The sequence below is a fragment of the Solea senegalensis genome, linkage group LG10, assembly GCF_019176455.1.
Source record: "Solea senegalensis isolate Sse05_10M linkage group LG10, IFAPA_SoseM_1, whole genome shotgun sequence".
Classification (NCBI taxonomy): Eukaryota; Metazoa; Chordata; class Actinopteri; order Pleuronectiformes; family Soleidae; genus Solea; species Solea senegalensis.
The window spans coordinates 24,919,096-24,938,344 of record NC_058030.1 but is presented as its reverse complement, the minus strand read 5'-3'; the positions used below and the strand labels follow the sequence as shown (position 1 = coordinate 24,938,344).

The following is a 19,249-nucleotide window of genomic DNA, read 5'->3' as shown; positions in this document are numbered from 1 at the left end:
TCCACTACCATCTCTGTTCAGCCGGAGGCAGTTATCCTGGATCTCCACCTCTCGTCGCTGTTGGAGATGAGACCCAGCACTATACTGTGTCGTCAGCAAACTTGACAATGCAGTTGGAGCTTTGAGTGGCCACGCGGTCATGGGTGTACAGGGTTCACAGCAGGGGGCTCAAGACACAGCCCTGTGGTAGACCAGTGCTGAGGGTGATGGTGTCACCCTGACGACTTGTGGTCTGTCTGTTAGAAAGTCCAGCACTCATCTGCACAGCTGGGTGTTCAGACCCAGATCCCTCATTTTGTCGATCAGTCTGAGCTGGAATCACGGTGTTGAAAGTTGAGTGGAAACCCAATGTAGAAATACGTCACAGCAGTTTTGCAGCTGGCGGGAAACGTCAGTGAAGTTCAAGCTTTTGTTGTTGTTTTGCTTTTTCTTCTTCTTCCTGACACAAGAATTTAGTGGTGACCTTTGTGTCTTTGACGTTAATGTCGCTGCGGTTATTACCGTAAATAGTGTTCCGCTGTCATAAGTTTCCGACAGGACGATGGTTCAAATAGTTATAAGGTAAGAAACACGAGCAGTTTGAGTGGAAAACAAGCGTCTTCCTTTCTTTAAATGTTCATTTTAATTTAATTTGATTTAAACTTACATTTTTTCATAGGAAGAAAAGCGAACGTTTATATTATCGTCAATTTAGTCATTCTGCCTTCTTCTAAACTATAGTCAATGAACAGCAGTCGTGCATATTTCCCCCCCTCCTATCACCCCCTTGGTGAGGTACTTCAAACCTGACGAGATGTTTTTGGTTGACTTGAAATTTAGTTGACGTTTAATAATCCTACTGTCAACATGAGTGAGGGTGGTAGCATCCTCAGTGGATCTATTTGGACGCCAGGCAAACTGCAGAGCGTCGATGGAGCCGTCTGTTTGAATGCAGACAGGAAGAGTTTCATTCACCACACAAGAAATGATCTCTAATGAAAATTCAGTGTCTAAATATTTGAACATAAAAGATCCTATGAAAACTGATGAGTGGATTCCAGAAATCCAACTTTATTTATGATTGTAATTGCTCTTTTCTCAAGTTTAATTATAGGACCTAAGTTTATTTTGTGAGTGTTTCTCTCACTTTTCTTCTTTCTTTCTTTGTTGTCTAGTTTTTATTGGTCGCCCTGCGATGAACTGTGGAGGACGATAAATGACATAATAATAAGAGAATGAATAAATAAATAAAATAATAAATTAATTAATAAAATCGAACATTAAAAATCACATTGATAAATAAATGTATTTGTGTATTCTTTTATTCTTTTATTTATACATGTATTTATTGAAAATGTTCAAAAGTCTACAGAAAAAGTATGAGCTTTATTAGTGTGTGAGCTAAATTTGAACAGCATTAATTATGATTTCTAAATTCTCATTTAAAAACATAAATTACATTTATATCTGTGCATAAAACTGTACATAAACTCATATTTATTTTACATATCATTTGTATTCTCTGTACAGTGATTAAAACATTATTTTGGCCGCGACAGGAAACGCAAAGGCGGATGCGGAAATACGTCACCGCAGTGTTTCAGCTGGCGGGAAATGTCAGTGAAGTTCGAGCTTTTGTTGTTGTTTTGCTATTTCTTCTTCTTCGTGTTCGTGACAGAAGAATTTAGCGTTGACCTTAATGTCGCTGCGGTTAATACCGTAAATAGTGTTCAGCTGCCGTAACTCTCCGACAGGACGATGGTTCAAATAGTTATAAGGTAAGAGACACGAGCGGTTTGAGCGGAAAACAAAAGTCTTCCTTTCTTTAAATGTTCATTTTAATTTAATTTGATTTAAACTGACGTTTTTTCATAAGGAGAAAAGCGGACGTTTATATTATCGTCAATTTAGTCATTCTGTCTTCTTCTGCAGCACTGTTTGGAAAAGTCACGACAAAGATGTCCAAACCAAAACCCCATTCACACATTTTACGTGTCTTTTCGTTTCCTGAGCAGTGTGAGGACGCACACACGGAACACGAACGTTCTTACGTCACAACAGTGACTTAACAGTGACGACACACATAAAACTCACTGAAGCTAGAGGTACTTTGTACTGTCAGTCCAGCAGTCCAACATAGACATTTGTGCAAATCCCCATTCACAAATGTAGCAATTTTATGTCTCTTTCCTTTTCCAAAGCAGCGTGAGGACGCACAAGTGTTATATTAACTTTCTAAAGTAAGATAATATAAGATAGTCCTTTATTAGACCCGCAGTGGGGAAAGTTGCATTGTCACAGCAGCAAAGACGGGAAAGATAAAGATAATAAATAATAAACATTTATTTCCAAGAAAGTACAATATAGAAAGATATTTACAATTAGACTATCAAGTTAAAATAGAATGTAGAGTTAAGTCATTCAAGACAGTGAAATCACAACAGAGACAACGCTTTCATTCTGGACATGCATGTTTTATCCTGTGAAGCACTTGGAGTTGCATTGTCTTGTGTGAAAGTGTTAATAACATTTGATTCCATGTGTGTGTGTGTGTGTGTGTGGTCCTGCAGGGGCAGCGTGGACGGCTGCAGTCCTCCTGAATGGCTGTTGGTGGAGCTGCAGGGTGAGATGGTGTCCCGACACGACTCTGGTCTGGCTGGGAACGTGATGGGAGACCTGCTCTACACCAAAGAGGTGAGGGACAACCACACTCTGATCCTCTGCTCCACGTCTACAACAAGCACAGCCACAGCTTTAGACTCAACACACACACACACACACACACACAAGTGTAAAAGAACAGCAGCAGGGGGGTATTCCATCAACGTAGCTAAGAATTGCCAGACTTAGGTGTAAGCTTGAAGCTTGACTAAGCTCCACCTCCCAATCTAGCTCCAAGCCGTTCCATCAAGTGAAATCAGCTGGCTCCACCTGATGCTTAGTCAAGCCTCAACTGTTAAGCCTCGACTTGTGCACGCCCACAGGGAAAATAAGAAGCCCAATCTAGTCGAGCACGGAAACTGTGAAAAATGCCGAAAAGCAAGGGAAACGAGCGTGCCGAGATGTTCTGCATCTGCAAAAGCAAACCCTCCTCATGGAGGTATATGAGGATTACAGCCACAAAATCCGAAAGAAGGGCAATTACCGCGGCAATCAATGAAGCGAGGGATGTGGCGTGGCAGAATATTGGCGACAGGCTGAATGCGTAAGTGACAAAGAAAATGAAGTATTTCAGCATCATCATGTTTTATAAATCCTCCATCAAAGGGACAAAATATATGTAGACAATAATCTACCAATTGATTTCTTGATGGTTTTTGTTTTAAACTAATCAATTATGTGGACCTATTAATGCAACCAAATCCCTAAAATTAAAAGGAAAATCCCCAAAAAACAAAAAGACAACCCTAATAAGTAACATTCATATGAACATAATTAAAATAGCATTATTGTTTCACTGCAATTTATGTGAAATTCTCCATATTTTATTGTTTGGCAGCCCTAGTAGTAATGTTAGAACGTGATATTCATCACGTTTATCAACTGAATGTGTGCATTTGGACTATCTGGGTATCTCATAGGACTACTGGAATTAAGCTAAGTATCACTTCTGTAGGTCTTTCTTATTTGGTTGCTATTTCACTTATGACTAGCACTTCATAGTTTGTTCTACTTGAAGCTCTTACTTACTTCTAGCTCTTATATGTACCCAAATGTTTAAATGCACTTTTGTAAGTCGCTTTGGATAAAAGCGTCTGCTAAATGACATGTAATGTAATGTAATGTAATGAATGTTATGCAAATCGATGGGATAGCTTTCATTTATTTCCTGCATGGCCAATTGTATAGAATTGATTGATTGTCATTTTTACATGCTGTATTTTGTCCCAGATGCTATATCTTGAATTGTTGTATTTTCATTTTATTTTATGTAAAGCACTTTGAATCACCTTGTGCTAAAATGTGCTATATAAAGTGGCCTTGCCTACATTTTTGATAATAATAGGCTACATTTAATCAAAGTATTTTACATGACTCATCACATTTATCATACAATTGATGGTAGATTATTACATGAAGAAATGCAATGTTGGTTATTCTATAGGAAATAATCATATGACAGATCTATTGATTGTAAAAAAAAGTTATTTATCTAGAATCATTTTAGCAAATCAAGCAATTCAATGGAGACGTAAGTAAATGCAGGTGACAGCAAATCAATCATCTGTCTCCTATCAATCAGAGGCCCTAACCCTTGTTACATCAAAAGAATGATGATCTCTTTAAATTTCCTTTTATTATATTTTTTTGCTAATTAGTTTAATTTTGTATTTATTTGTGTCTTATTTTTTATTATATTTTATTTTGGTGATAATGTTCTTTAATGTACTTATAGATAATATATAATTATGAGTATAAATAATTTCTTGAATACATTTTATTATATATTTTATGTTTATCATATTATTTTATCATTCCATGACAGTTGTGTGTCTCTGTTTCTGTCTATTGGACATTCTTTGATCATAGATGGTGCTAAGCTTCACTTTTAGCCTGCTACACACCAGGTTTGCCTGGCAGCATAAGTTACCATGGTTACTTGGCTGGCATTCGCTTTAGCCACCTTGGTGGAACAGGGTTGAGGCTCAGATTGATGGAACGGAAACCTGAGCCACAGTTATGGTTTAGCCATGGTTGAGGCTTAGCCAGAGTCATAGTTTCCATGGTTACTGAGTTGGGGCTAATCTCACCCTCTTTGATGGAACTGAACTCTCACTCATATTAGCCAGAATTGGCCATTTAAGCTTGGCTTTGCCTTAAGCCTGCTTGATGGAATACCCCCCTGCTCTGCTCCTTAATGACCCATAATAATAATAACAACAATAATAATAATAATGCTGATAGTAATAATAACAATAATAATGATGATAGTTATAATGATAATAATAATAATAATAATACTAGTAATGATGATGATAATAATAATAATAACAATAATAATAACAAAATAATAAGGATGATAATATAATAATAATAACAATGATGATGATAATAATAATAACGTGTGTGTGCGTGCGCGCACGCGTGTCCTCCCTCCACTGACCTGTTGTTCCCCCTATCTCCACCAGGGCGTGCCAGTGCTTATCGTAGGACATCACATTCTGTACGGGAAGCAGGTCAAACTGGAGAAACACTTCGCTGTCCTCACCAAGAGCACCCGTGACAGCAACGTCCCCGGAGAGGACGACGCGCAGATCTCCATGGAAACGGAGCGGGGAGGCCCCACCTCCAAGTCTTACACCGTGACCGCACTCGTCAAACGGAAGCTCATCTTTAAGACCCGCCCCAAACCCATCATCACCAACGTCCCGAAGAAGGTGTAGACCTGTCGGGGTCAAAGGTCACTGAGGTCACACAGACTTGTTGTACTGCCCCTTTATGTTGATTAAAACTGTTGACCTTTGACCTGAGTGGAAACATTTACTTTAAGTTCATCAATAAAAGTTTGCACAGAATAAAAGCATCTTTCTGTCGCAGTAAAGGTGGGCGGGGCTTCTGCTGTGTAAGTAAAGAGACGTCACGTCCGTCAATATCAGGAGCTCCATGGGAGAATTAAACAAAAAATCACGACTGATTGTCTTCAGATTATACGGGCTCCATTTAAAGATTAAGATTAAAAACGTGACTTTATGTTTGAAGAACATGGCTGGCTGGTCTCCCTGCGTGTGCCATACGACCTCTGCAGCTCATCCAGAACGCTGGCTTCCTGTAGCTGCTCGCATCCGCTTCAAGACTCCAGTGCTTGTGTTCCATGCTACAAACGGATCCGGTCCAGCCTACATCAGGACATGATCAAAACCTGATCAATCGCAGAGGCATTCACAGAACTCAAGACTGTTCACTGTCCTAGCTCGTAAATGATGGAACGAGCTCCCCATCGACATCCGGAGCAGAAAGCCTCCACATCTTCTGCCGCCAACTAAAAACACATTTATTTGGATTCTACCTTGAATAAGATGACAAAAAAACAAAGCACTTGCTTATACATCGCACTTATGACGAGCACTTTATAGTTTGTCTTACTTGAAGCACGCACTTACTTGTAGCTCTTGTTTGTACCCAAATGTTTAAATGCACTTATTGTAAGTCACTTTGGATAAAAGCGTCTGCTAAGTGACATGTAATGTAATAATGAAGGGAAACATTCACAGTGAAGCAGCAGACGCTAACGTGAGTGTGTGTGTGTGTGTCAGCAGGCGACGCCCATGTTGAGGTGAAAACACCAGAAATAAAAAGTCACCGTCTTTGCTCATGGTGACTGAATAATGGAGCAATTCACTGAGTGACCACACACTCCTCACACACACACATACACACACTCTATCTCTCTCTCTCCTCTCTCACACACACACAAACACTCTCTCCTCTCACACAGACACACAAACACTCTCTGTCTCCCCACACACAGACAGACACACACACACCTCCTCCACACAGACACACATACTCTCCTCTCAGACAGCACACACACACACTCTCTCTCCTCTCACACAGACACACACACACACACACTCTCCCTCCTCACACACAGACACACACACACTCTCTCTCCTCTCTCACACACTCTCTCTCTCACACAGACACACACACACCTCCTCTCACACACAGACACACACACACACTCTCCTCTCACACACAGACACACACACACACTCTCTCCTCTCACACACACTCTCTCTCACACAGACAAACACACACACACACTCTCTCACACACAGACACACACACACACACAGACACTCTCTCTCACACAGACACACACACACACACTCTCACACAGACACACTGTCTCTATCTCACACAGACACACACACACACTCTCTCTCTCACACAGACACACACACACACACTCTCTCTCCCTCTCACACACTCTCACACAGACACACACACACACACTCTCCTCTCACACACAGACACACACACACACACCTTCTCACACAGACACACACACACACTCTCTCTCACACAGACACACTGTCTCTATCTCACACAGACACACACACACACACTCTCTCTCCTCTCACACAGACACACACACACTCTCTCTCACACACACTGCAGTGTCATAATGAAGCTTTTCACTCTACACACTCAGTCACATGATCAAAGACAGACACACACACTCAGTCACATGATCAAAGACAGACACACACTCTCAGTCACATGATCAAAGACACACACACACACACACTCAGTCACATGATCAAAGACACACACACACACTCAGTCACATGATCAAAGACAGACACACACACTCAGTCACATGATCAAAGACACACACAGGCCGTTTCTCAATACTAGTAAGTAAGTAAGCATGTATGTATTGTTCTGCTGTTTGAATGGTTGCTGGCGCCAAGTGCTGCAGCCTCATTACCGCCACCTACAGTGTTGATTAATGAACATACAAAATACTTTTAAGAAATGCATGTATATTGTTATTATTTCACATTTTAAATATTTATTTATTTATTTGTATGTTTATTTCGGTCATGACATTTAGATCACTCATCACCCAGCAGTGTAGTTCACACAATACACATAACCGAAAGGGAAAACGGGAGAAGCCAAAAGCTTATCTAGTCCCGCTCCCATTATCATCACACATTACATTTTTTCTTTTTCTTTTTTTTTTTTTATGACATTTGACAAAGAAAACATGTTTCAGCAAACATGTTCAACAAGTTCCATCTTGGATCAATTGATTCTCCGTGTTGACATTTGTGTCAGTGTCAGCTGTTGTTTGGGTACATTCGTTTTGTTTTTGTTTTTTTTCTTCAACTGCCGTTTCCCACAGTGTCTACAGATTTCTGTCCCTGACCTTTGTCATACTTACCTCCTGGGTTATTCTGTATTGTTTAATAGTCATCTCTACATACTGCCACATCTACCTACATCTACCTACATCTGCCGGAAAATGCTGCGGATGTTTTACGAGTCTGTGGTGGCCAGTGCCATTCTCTACGCTGTGGCGTGCTGGGGCAGCAGACTGAAGGTGCGGGACGCCAACAGACTTAACAAACTCATCCGCAAAGCCAGCCATGTTGTTGGAGAGGAGATTGACTCCCTGACAGCAGTGTCAGAGAGAAGGATGTTGTCCAGGATGAGGTCCATACTGGACAACTCCCTCCATCCTCTACATGATGTGCTGACCAGCCACAGAAGCACATTCAGCAAGAGACTTATTCTACCACGCTGCACCACAGAACGCCACAGGAAATCATTCCTGCCTGTGGCCATTAAGCTGTACAATTCCTCTGTATGATAAATAGGCTTATACTTCCTCTGTATATATTGTTAATATGGGGGGAGGGGGAAGTACAAGTTGTGAAGTATATTCTGGAAATGTTTAACTCTGTAAATTTATTCTTATTTTAATAGTATTCTTTAATTTTGTAATTTTACTCTTATGTTTACTCCTACTTCTTCTTATAGTTTGTAATTTTGTAATTTCCAAAAAAATTGCTGTTACAACATTCGTTACCTTTGTACACTGGAGCGCTGTGACGAAAGAATTTCCCGCAAGGGATTAATAAAGTATTTTCTATTCTATTCTATTCTATTCTATTCTTATTTTTAAATACATTTTTTTAAATACATTTTTTTTTTTAAATATTCTCCTCATCCAGATTGTTCCACTGTCTGACCCCTGTGATCGATACCGTAGATTTTAATGTAGTTCTTACCCTTCTCTGCCTGAACATCATGTTCCCTCTTAGATTGTGTCCCTCCCCTCTGTTCAGGAATAATGTTTGTAGATTGTGAGGGAGGTTTTTGTTGGTAGCTCTGTAAATCATCTGTACTGAGCGGTATTTTATTAAATCATAGAATTTAAGTATTTTTGATTTGATGAATAGTTGAATGTAGGATTCTCAAGGCTATTTTTTGGAGTACAAACAGGGGATAGGTAGTGATTTTGTAAGTGTGTCCCCAGACCTCTGCACAGTATTGCAGGTGTGGAGAGACTAGTGCGCAGTACAACAAGTATAGTGCCTTCTGGTTTGATAGTTTTTGTGCCCTCCAAAGTATGGACACACTCCTGGCCAGCTTGCCTTTTAAGTGTTTGGTGTGTGGCTTCCAACTTAACATGTCATCAATAATCACTCCCAGCACTTTGTACTCACTAACCCTTTCAATGTCCACTCCATTAACTTGTATGTTAATACTAGTCTTACGGCTTTTTTTCCCATACAGCATGTATTTAGTTTTCTCTAAGTTTAGAGATAGTTTATTAATATTAAACCACACGTGCAGCTTGGCCATTTCATTATTGACTGTTTCCACTAATTGGTTTAGGTCTTCCCCAGAACAGAAAATATTAGTGTCATCTGCAAATAGTATTAATTTCAGAATATTGGATACCTTGCATATGTCATTAATGTATAGTATAAACAGTTTTGGACCCAGCACTGACCCTTGTGGGACCCCACAAATTATGTCCAAGCAAGTCGATGTGCAATCGCCCATCTTAACATATTGAGATCTGTTGTGAAGATAGCTCTTGATCCATTCCAGTACTATGCCTCTAATGCCATATCTCTCCAGTTTAGCTATCACAATATCATGGTTGATCATGTCAAATGCTTTTTTAGGTCTATGAAAATTCCTATTGAATGTAATTTTTGATCAATAGCGTCAGTAATCATTTATTAATTTATTTCTATTAAAATATACAATACAAATAATTCAATGTGGAAAATAGATGTATTACAGTATTGTAGTGAGTAGTATACAGTATATATACTAATATATAACGTGTACATATGCTACTCTACATATCTAATATTTACATATTATATTTAAATACAGATACAATGACTGTCCAACTTTAATATAAATCTAAAATACAAAGTTAAAATAAATAAAACATTAATAATATACACATTTTTAAACTTTCAAGTCAAAAAGTTTCCATTAAAAACAAAATAACATGTCAACAACAAATCTATGGATCACACCGAGCATCTAATGACAGAGACGTCATGATGTCATCAGGACAGGCCGAGGTAATGCTGCTCTGCCGGGCACTGTGAGCGCCGATCACCTCTGACAAACGTCGCTGCCAGGCTGATGACGTTTTCACAAGTACGGGAGTACGCACAAGTACGGATATTGAGAAACGGCCATCGTCACATGATCAAAGACACACACACAGTCACATGATCAGAGACAGACACTCAGTCACATGATCAAAGACACACACACTCAGTCATGATCAAAGACACACACTCAGTCACATGATCAAAGACACACACAGTCACATAATCAGAGACACAGTCACATGTTCAAAGTCACACATAGCCACATGATCAAAGACACAGTCACGTGATCAAAGACACACATTCAGTCACATGAACAAAGACACACACACACACACACAGTCACATGATCAAAGACACACTCAGTCACATGATCACACACACACACAGTCACATGATCAAAGACACACACATACTCAGGCACATTATCAAAGACACAAACACACACACTCAGTAACATGATCAAAGACACAGTCACATGATCAAAGACACATACACACTCAGTCAAATGATCAAAGACACACACCAGTGTGTGAGTGAGTGTGTACGTGTCTGTGAGTGCGTCTGTATCTGTGTGAGAGTGTGTGTGTGTGTCTGTGTGACTGTGTGTGTGAGAGTGTGTGTACGCTACTGCACCGTGTTTCCATCATGTTATGCGTCCTGGGTTCAGACTCATGTCTACACTGAGAACTGTCACTTTACTTGGTAGGCGGGGCATGGGCGGGGCCAAATGGATGCGTCATGTGACATCATACCGGTGTGGCGACAACTAAAGACAACATAGAATGGAGGACACTGAGGACAGTCAGCTGATTGGGCGACAGAAAAACCATGGCGGCGCAAACACTAACTTTTCCAGAAGCCACTCAAGTGTGCACCATGACCATCTGGTGGGCTGTGATAGTACTGCAAGTCAATAAACATGATATTTGTAAAGATTTGTAACTTCCCAGAATTTATTCAAAATAAACATTGAACAGTGTCGATGTGCAGAGGCTCAAATGTTCTTTTCCAGGTTTATTAAAAAGTAAGAGTGAATTATGAATGAATGAGCAGCAGATTCACTCACAGCGTCTCTGCAGATAAAAACGCTTTTAATGAAATCAATCCTCTTTGGTTTTAAAAATGTCGTTAAAGAGAAAAGAGTCCAGTAGTCAAACTTTACTCTCACAAAAACGTAATTTGGCAACTTCACAATATGTAAAATGAACCATATACAGAGAAAACCCCCAGAACACGGACGTTTGTACGACAATAACTCAGTCACATGACACTCCGACAGCACCAAGGACACGTCGCCTTCAGGAATGTTAGATTGTCTGGAAAAGTCGAGGATTGTGCTGTTCATGACGTTTGAGGGGGAGGAACCTGGGACAGCGTCAGGAAAATGTTTACATTTAAGAGAAATACGTTTCAAAAAAACATAATTATTTGTTTAATGATCAACAACTATTCTATATTGTTTTGAGTGATTTTTCAGCTTCTTAAATGTGAATATTTTCTACTTTCTGTCATTTTTCAGCTTCTTAAATGTGAATATTTTCTAATTTCTGTCAATTTTCAGCTTCTTAAATGTGAATATTTTCTACTTTCTGTCAATTTTCAGCTTCTTAAATGTGAATTGTTGTTTCTTTGCTCTATAAAAGCAAAGAAATTATTAAAACTGAATTATTTTGTGTTTGTAGACAAAAACATAGACGTTTGAGAACGTCATCGTTTTCTGGACCAAACTACTCATCGATTATTCGTGAAGATAATCATTATCTTCTTATCTAATTGTCACGGCTCTATTTGCATCCCATAATTATTCAAGCGCAGCACATAATCAATTCCTAACTTTAAAATGAATTTGAATGAAAAATGAATAAATTTCAACGTAAAGTCAGTCTTTAAACCTCTGTGACTGTAAAATGGAGGTCGACGTTGTCTTCACTTCCTCTGCGTCGAGTGCTCGTTTTCTTGCGAGAATGTGACGACTCACATGCGCTGCGACACTTTCCATATTCAGTTAAGATTATAAAATCATGGAGAAAAAGAAAATAGGTTTCGTATAAGAAAAAAATAAAATAAAAACACAGATTCAGATTTAATTTCTCCAACTTTTGTGACCAGGAAGTCGTAAACACGCTAGCATGAACTCCTCGCTTAAGAAACTCCTCATTTTGTCTGTTTAAATCCATGAAAGCACCACACTGCCCCCTTAAAAACGTAAAACCCCCGCGTTGGCAGCACCTTTAGAGAGAATGATGTGAGAGGAGGCGGAGCTACAGTCATGTCAAGGGTTTGTTTGTATTTTAGCACCAGTGATGAAGGCGTGGCTTTCCAGTTCATGGCTCCTCCCTCCAGCAGTGCATGCGGTGGACAAGGACCTTTGGTTTACCTCGCGCAAGTGTCCCGCAGTCTCTGGGTTCATGTGCGCGTCTACGCCTCAGCATACGGCAGGTGATACTGCTCCTCCCGCTTGTTGCAGCGCTTGGCCACGATGGCGAGGTAGAGCAACAGCAGAACCAGCCAGTAGCAGGCGTAGAGGATCGTCCCTGTTATCAGCAAAGCTTTCTCGGTCTCGCTGAAAGGCTCTTGTGTTTCACAGTAGACGGTGTAGGCCACACCCCCGAGCAGCACCAGAGTCCACAGCGTGACGGGCACGGCGCCGATGAAGTTGACCACGATCTTTCTGCGGCCCGAAGTTCCCCATCCGGCCTTGTTGATGGTGAGCAGGGCGAAGATTTTGGCGGGCAGCAAACTGGACATGTAGACGAGGGAGTAGAGGGACATGAAGATCATGACCAGGCTGCCGCGCAGGAAGCAGGCGTAGGTGGCCTTCACCATCCCCACCAGCTGCACCGTCAATAGGAAGAGCAGAATGTTCCACAGCCTCCCACGGTAGAAGAGATGGATGACGGTGGCGACCAGGAAGAAGGGGAAGAACCCGGTGACCACAGACTCGTAGGTCATCCAGAGGCTGTGCTTGTGGAACCACAGAGCGTTGTAGAGCCACTCGCGGAAGTATGACTTGCTCCAGCGAGTCTGCTGGTTGAGCCAGCGCAGGTACTGCGTCGGCGTCTCCGTCTGGCACTGCGACCGCGCCGTGAACTTGGTTTTGTAGCCGAAGCTGAGCACCCGGTTGGTGAGGTGGCGGTCATCGCCGAAGCTGCACTTGGAGCCGAGGAAGGTCTGGTGGTACCAGGCCTCCAGGAAGCGCTGGAGCAGGGAGTTCCTGTACATGCCCAAAGGGCCGCTGATGCACTGGACGCAGCCAAAGTACGACTGGCAGGCACGCTCCACGTTGAAGGCCATCCAGTATCGCACACTGCTGAGGAAGGAGATCCACGAGTCGTACTTGTTGAGGATCTGGAGGAGCAGAAGATTTCAATCACAAGTGGAAACATTGTTCATGGTTATCATTGTTACACAGTTTTCTGTCTGACACTGTCTCCACAACACTCCTCTGTGAAAACACATTTGACAGATGATCAAATGAATATAAGTAGTTCTTGGAATTAAAAGTAGATTTTGGAATTATAAGTAGATTTTGGAATTAAAAGTAGATTTTGGAATTATAAGTAGATTTTGGGATTATAAATAGATTTTGGAATTATAAGTATATTTTGGAATTATAAGTATATTTTGGAATTATAAATAGATCTTGGAATTATAAGTAGATTTAGGAATTATAAGTAGATTTTGGGATTATAAAAAGAATTTGGAATTAGAAATAGATTTTGGGATTATAAGTAGATTTTGGAATTACAAATAGATTTTGGAATTCTAAGTAGATTTTGGGATTATAATTATATTTTGGGATTATGAGCACATTTTGGGATTATAAATAGATTTTGGAATTATAACTAGATTTTGGAATTATAACTAGATTTTGGCATTATAAGAATATTTGGTGATTATACGTAGATTTTGGAATTATAAGTAGATTTTGGAATTATAAGTAGATTTTGTAATTATAAGAGGATATTTGAATTATAAATAGATTTTGGAATTTTAAGTAGATTTTGTGATTATGTGTATTTTGGAATTTTAAGTAGATTTTGGGATTATAAATAGATTTTGGAATTTTATGTAGATTATGTGTAGATTTTGGAATTATAAGTAGATTTTGGAATTATAAATAGATCTTGGAATTATATGTAGATTTTGGAATTAAAAGCAGATTTTGGAATCATAAGTAGATTTTGGAATTATAAGTAGATTTTGGAATTTTAAGTAGATTTTGTGATTATGTGTAGATTTTGGAATTATAAGTAGATTTTGGAATTATAAATAAATATTGGGATTATAAATAGATTTTGGAATTACAAATAGGTTTTGGAATTACAAATAGGTTTTGGAATTATAAGTAGATTTTGGAATTATAAATAGATTTTGGAAGATCGTGGAATTATAAGTAGATTTTGGGATTGCAAATAGATTTTGAATTTTTAAGTAGATTTTGTGATTATGTGTAGATTTTGGAATTATTAATAGATTTTGGTATTATAAATAGATTTTGGAAATATAAATAGATTTGTGGATTATAAGTAGATTTTGGAATTATAAATAGATTTTGGAATTATGTGTAGATTTTGGAATTATAAGAGGATTTTGGAATTTTAAGTAGATTTTGTGATTGTGTGTAGATTTTGGAATTATAAATAGATTTTGGAATTCTAAGTAGATTTTGGGATTATAAGTATATTTTGGGATTATAAGCACATTTTGGGATTATAAATAGATTTTGGAATTATAACTAGATTTTGGAATTATAACTAGATTTTGGCATTATAAGAATATTTGGTGATTATACGTAGATTTTGGAATTATAAGTAGATTTTGGGATAATAACTAGATTTTGGGATAATAACTAGATTTTGGGATTGCAAATAGATTTTGAATTTTTAAGTAGATGTTGTGATTATGTGTAGATTTTGGAATTATTAATAGATTTTGGTATTATAAATAGATTTTGGAATTATAAATAGATTTGGGGATTATAAGTAGATTTTGGAATTATAAGTAGATTTTGGAATTATAAATAGATTTTGGAATTATGTGTAGATTTTGGAATTATAAGAGGATTTTGGAATTTTAAGTAGATTTTGGAATTTTAAGTAGATTTTGTGATTGTGTGTAGATTTTGGAATTATAAATAGATTTTGCAATTATGTGAAGATTTTGGAATTATGTGTAGATTTTGGAATTATAAGAGGCTTTTGGAATTTTAAGTAGATTTTGTGAATATGTGTAGATTTTGGAATTATAAGTAGGTTTTGGAATTATAAATAGATTTTTGCATTATAAGTAGATTTTGGAATAATAAGTAGATTTTGGGATCATAAAAAGATTTTGGAATTATAAGAGGATTTTGGAATTTTAAGTAGATTTTGTGAATATATGTAGATTTTGGAATTATGAATAGATTTTGGAATTTTAAGTAGATTTTGGAATTTTAAGTAGATTTTGGAATTTTAAGTAGATTTTGTGATTATTTGTAGATTTTGGAATTATAAATAGATTTTGGAATTATATATATATTTTGGGATTATAAATAGATTTTGGAATTACAAATAGGTTTTGGAATTATAAATATATCTTGGGATTATAAATAGATTTTGGAATTACAAATAGGTTTTGGAATTATAAGTAGATTTTGGAATTATAAATAGATCTTGGAATTAAAAGTAGATTTTGGAATTATAAGTAGATTTAGGAATTATAAGTAGATTTTGGGACTATAAATAGATTTTGGAATTAGAAATAGATCTTGGAATTAAAAGTAGATTTTGGAATTATAAATAGATCTTGGGATGATAAATAGATTTTGGAATTACAAATATATTTTGGAATTAAAAGTAGATTTTGGAATTATAAATAGATTTTGGGATTATAAGTACATTTTGGAATTACAAATAGATTTTGGAATTTTAAGTAGATTTTGGAATTATAAGAGGATTTTGGAATTATAAGAGGATTTTGGAATTTTAAGTAGATTTTGTGATTATGTGTAGATTTTGGAATTATGTGTAGATTTTGGAATTATAAGAGGATTTTGGAATTTTAAGTAGATTTTGTGATTATGTGTAGATTTTGTGATTATGTGTAGATTTTGGAATTATAAGTAGATTTTGGAATTATACATAGATCATAAAAAGATTTTGAATTTTAAGTAGATTTGGAATTTTAAGTAGATTTTGGGGATTAGAAGTAGATTTTGGAATTAAAAAGCAGATTTTGGAATCATAAGTAGATTTTGGAATTAAAAGCAGATTTTGGAATCATAAGTAGATTTTGGAATTAAAAGTAGATTAAGGAATCATAAGTAGATTTTGGAATTAAAATTGATTTTGGAATTTTAAGTAGATTTTGTGATTATGTGTAGATTTTGGAATTATAAGTAGATTTTGGAATTATAAATATATCTTGGGATTATAAATAGATTTTGGAATTACAAATAGGTTTTGGAATTATAAATAGATATTGGGATTATAAATAGATTTTGGAATTACTAATAGGTTTTGGAATTATAAGCAGATTTTGGAATTATAAATAGATTTTGGAAGATCGTGGAATTATAAGTAGATTTTGGGATTGCAAATAGATTTTGAATTTTTAAGTAGATTTTGTGATTATGTGTAGATTTTGGAATTATTAATAGATTTTGGTATTATAAATAGATTTTGGAATTATGTGAAGATTTTGGATTTATGTGTAGAGTTTGGAATTATAAGGATTTTGGAATTTTAAGTAGATTTTGGAATTTTAAGTAGATTTTGTGAATATAAGTAGATTTTGGGATTATAAATAGATTTTGGGATTATAAATAGATTTTGGAATTATAAGTAGATTTTGGAATTATAAATAGATTTTGGAATTATAAATAGATTTGGGGATTATAAGTAGATTTTGGAATTAGAAGTAGATTTTGGAATTATGCGTAGATCATGAAAAGATTTTGGAATTTTAAGTACATTTTGGAATTTTAAGTATATTTTTGGATTATAAATAGATTTTGGAACTAGAAGTAGATTTTGGAATTAAAAGCAGATTTTGGAATCATTAGTAGATTTTTGAATTAAAAGTAGATTAAGGAATCATAAGTAGATTTTGGAATTAAAATTGATTTTGGAATTTTAAGTAGATTTTGGAATTTTAAGTAGATTTTGTGATTATATGTAGATTTTGGAATTATAAATAGATTTTGGAATTATAAATATATCTTGGGATTATAAATAGATTTTGGAATAACAAATAGGTTTTGCAATTATAAATATATCTTGGGATTATAAATAGATTTTGGAATTACAAATAGGTTTTGGAATTATAAGTAGATTTTGGAATTATAAATAGACTTTGGAAGATCTTGGAATTATAAGTAGATTTTGGGAGAATAAGTAGATTTTGGTATTGTAAATAGATTTTGAATTTTTAAGTAGATTTTGAAATTATTAATAGATTTTAGGAATATAAATAGATTTTGGAATTATAAATAGATTTGGGGATTATAAATAGGATAATAAGTAGATTTTGGGATAGTAAATAGATTTTGAATTTTTAAGTAGATTTTGAAATTATTAATAGATTTTGGGAATATCAATAGATTTTGGAATTATAAATAGATTTTGGGAATATCAATAGATTTTGGGATTTTAAATAGATTTTGGAATTAGAAGTAGATTTTGGAATCATAAGTAGATTTTGGAATTAAAAGCAGATTTTGGAATCATAAGTAGATTTTGGAATTAAAAGCAGATTTTGGAATCATAAGTAGATTTTGGAATTAAAAGTAGATTAAGGAATCATAAGTAGATTTTGGAATTAAAATTGATTTTGGAATTTTAAGTAGATTTTGTGATTATGTGTAGATTTTGGAATTATAAGTAGGTCTTGGAATTATAAGTAGATTTTTGCATTATAAGTAGATTTTTGCATTATAAGTATATTTGGGGATTATTAATAGATTTTGGAATTATAAGAAGATTTTGGAATTATAAGTAGTCAGTCAGTCATCATCTGAAGGAGAAGAGGAAAACATTCTGTGTTAACATTTTTTTACCTGTACGTCTCCACCGACTCCTCCCACCATGGCGTCGTCCTCCAGGATCTTTAGCATCTCAATGGTACAGGCTGGATCCAGAACTGTGTCTGAGTCACACACCTGGAGACAACTCACACACACACACACACACACACACACACACAAACACACACACACACAGTGATCCCAGTTGCTTCATTAAATCTGCTTAGCAACCCTGAGGTCAGCTCTGTGGACATGACCTTTGACCCACAGTGACAGCACCAGCTGGCCTTGAAGAACAAGTTGACTTTGTGATGCAGGTCCATGCCTTTGGAATGTTAAGAAGCTAAGAACTCATTCATGAATTCACCGCTCACTCTCCAACACCAAAGCCCAGAGAGAGAATCAGTGATTTTACCGTCACAGCTGTGGTGACGTGGTTTTCCACGCAACACTAACACAAACAAGGGACATGTGAAACTCTTGTTTTGGATGAAGGCAAATTATTTGTTGACAGAATGGTTCAGAACTTGTAGCACAGACTCTACTAATGTCACGTCTACTGTAGAAACTGTGTACTGATGTACTACTAATGTCACGTCTACTGTAGAAACTGTGTACTTATGTACTACTAATGTCACGTCTACTGTAGAAAATGTGTATTTATGTACTACTAATGTCATGTTTAGTGTAGAAACTGTGTATTTATGTACTACTAATATCATGTTTACTGTAGAAACTGTTTCATTATTTAGAAGAGGAAGTAAGACAGATATGAGACATTATAAAGAGGATGACAAAGTGTCCATTAGGACAGACAGTGAGGAGTTGGTGTGTATGTGCAGCCTGCTTCGCACAACCTCACACACACACACACACAGACTATTTCACTTGCAAATGAGCAGAGAGATAAAAACAGAGGAAGAGTTCTGAAAAAACTGTTATGAGGTCTAAATGTAGGTTCTTTATTTTTCTTTCTTTAGTTGAAGACAATGATTAAAAAAATTGTTTTACCTCTTGAACTTTACCTCTTGTCTCCAATATTTGCTTCCTGTAAAAGGAAGAGTATCTGTCTCTGTAATTATACATTAACTAACTAATGTCCTCGTACTGATGACACATTCACCTGTAAACAAACACCTGTGTTCACTGTCAACTTGTCACT

The 19,249-nt window shown here is 36.6% G+C and overlaps 2 protein-coding genes across 2 annotated transcripts; one reads left to right on the top strand and one right to left on the bottom strand.

Moving 5' to 3' along the window:
* The first annotated feature begins 1,571 nt into the window (after window positions 1-1,571).
* chtf8 (CTF8, chromosome transmission fidelity factor 8 homolog (S. cerevisiae)) lies at window positions 1,572-5,443 on the top strand. Its single transcript, XM_044036562.1, has 3 exons — window positions 1,572-1,757; window positions 2,550-2,673; window positions 5,109-5,443. Exons 1-3 carry the CDS (start codon window positions 1,738-1,740, stop codon window positions 5,361-5,363), a joined length of 399 nt encoding a protein of 132 aa, XP_043892497.1. The 5' UTR covers window positions 1,572-1,737; the 3' UTR covers window positions 5,364-5,443.
* Window positions 5,444-11,756: 6,313 nt separating this feature from the next.
* On the bottom strand, window positions 11,757-18,619 carry has3 (hyaluronan synthase 3). Its single transcript, XM_044035461.1, has 2 exons — window positions 18,121-18,619; window positions 11,757-13,427 (listed from the first exon to the last, which is right to left on the bottom strand). The coding sequence occupies exons 1-2, from the start codon at window positions 18,175-18,177 to the stop codon at window positions 12,498-12,500; spliced, it is 987 nt and encodes a 328-aa protein (XP_043891396.1). The 5' UTR covers window positions 18,178-18,619; the 3' UTR covers window positions 11,757-12,497.
* Between the last annotated feature and the right edge of the window lie 630 nt (window positions 18,620-19,249).

Excerpts from the sequence above, each read along its gene's own strand:
- chtf8 (XM_044036562.1), top strand. The coding sequence starts at position 1,738 with ATGGTTCAAATAGTTATAAG. Across the intron at positions 1,758-2,549 it reads ATGGTTCAAATAGTTATAAG|GGGCAGCGTGGACGGCTGCA; the intron begins GTAAGAGACACG and ends GTGGTCCTGCAG. Across the intron at positions 2,674-5,108 it reads ACCTGCTCTACACCAAAGAG|GGCGTGCCAGTGCTTATCGT; the intron begins GTGAGGGACAAC and ends TATCTCCACCAG.
- has3 (XM_044035461.1), bottom strand. The coding sequence starts at position 18,177 with ATGCTAAAGATCCTGGAGGACGACGCCATGGTGGGAGGAGTCGGTGGA. Across the intron at positions 13,428-18,120 it reads GAGTCGGTGGAGACGTACAG|ATCCTCAACAAGTACGACTC; the intron begins GTAAAAAAATGT and ends CTGCTCCTCCAG.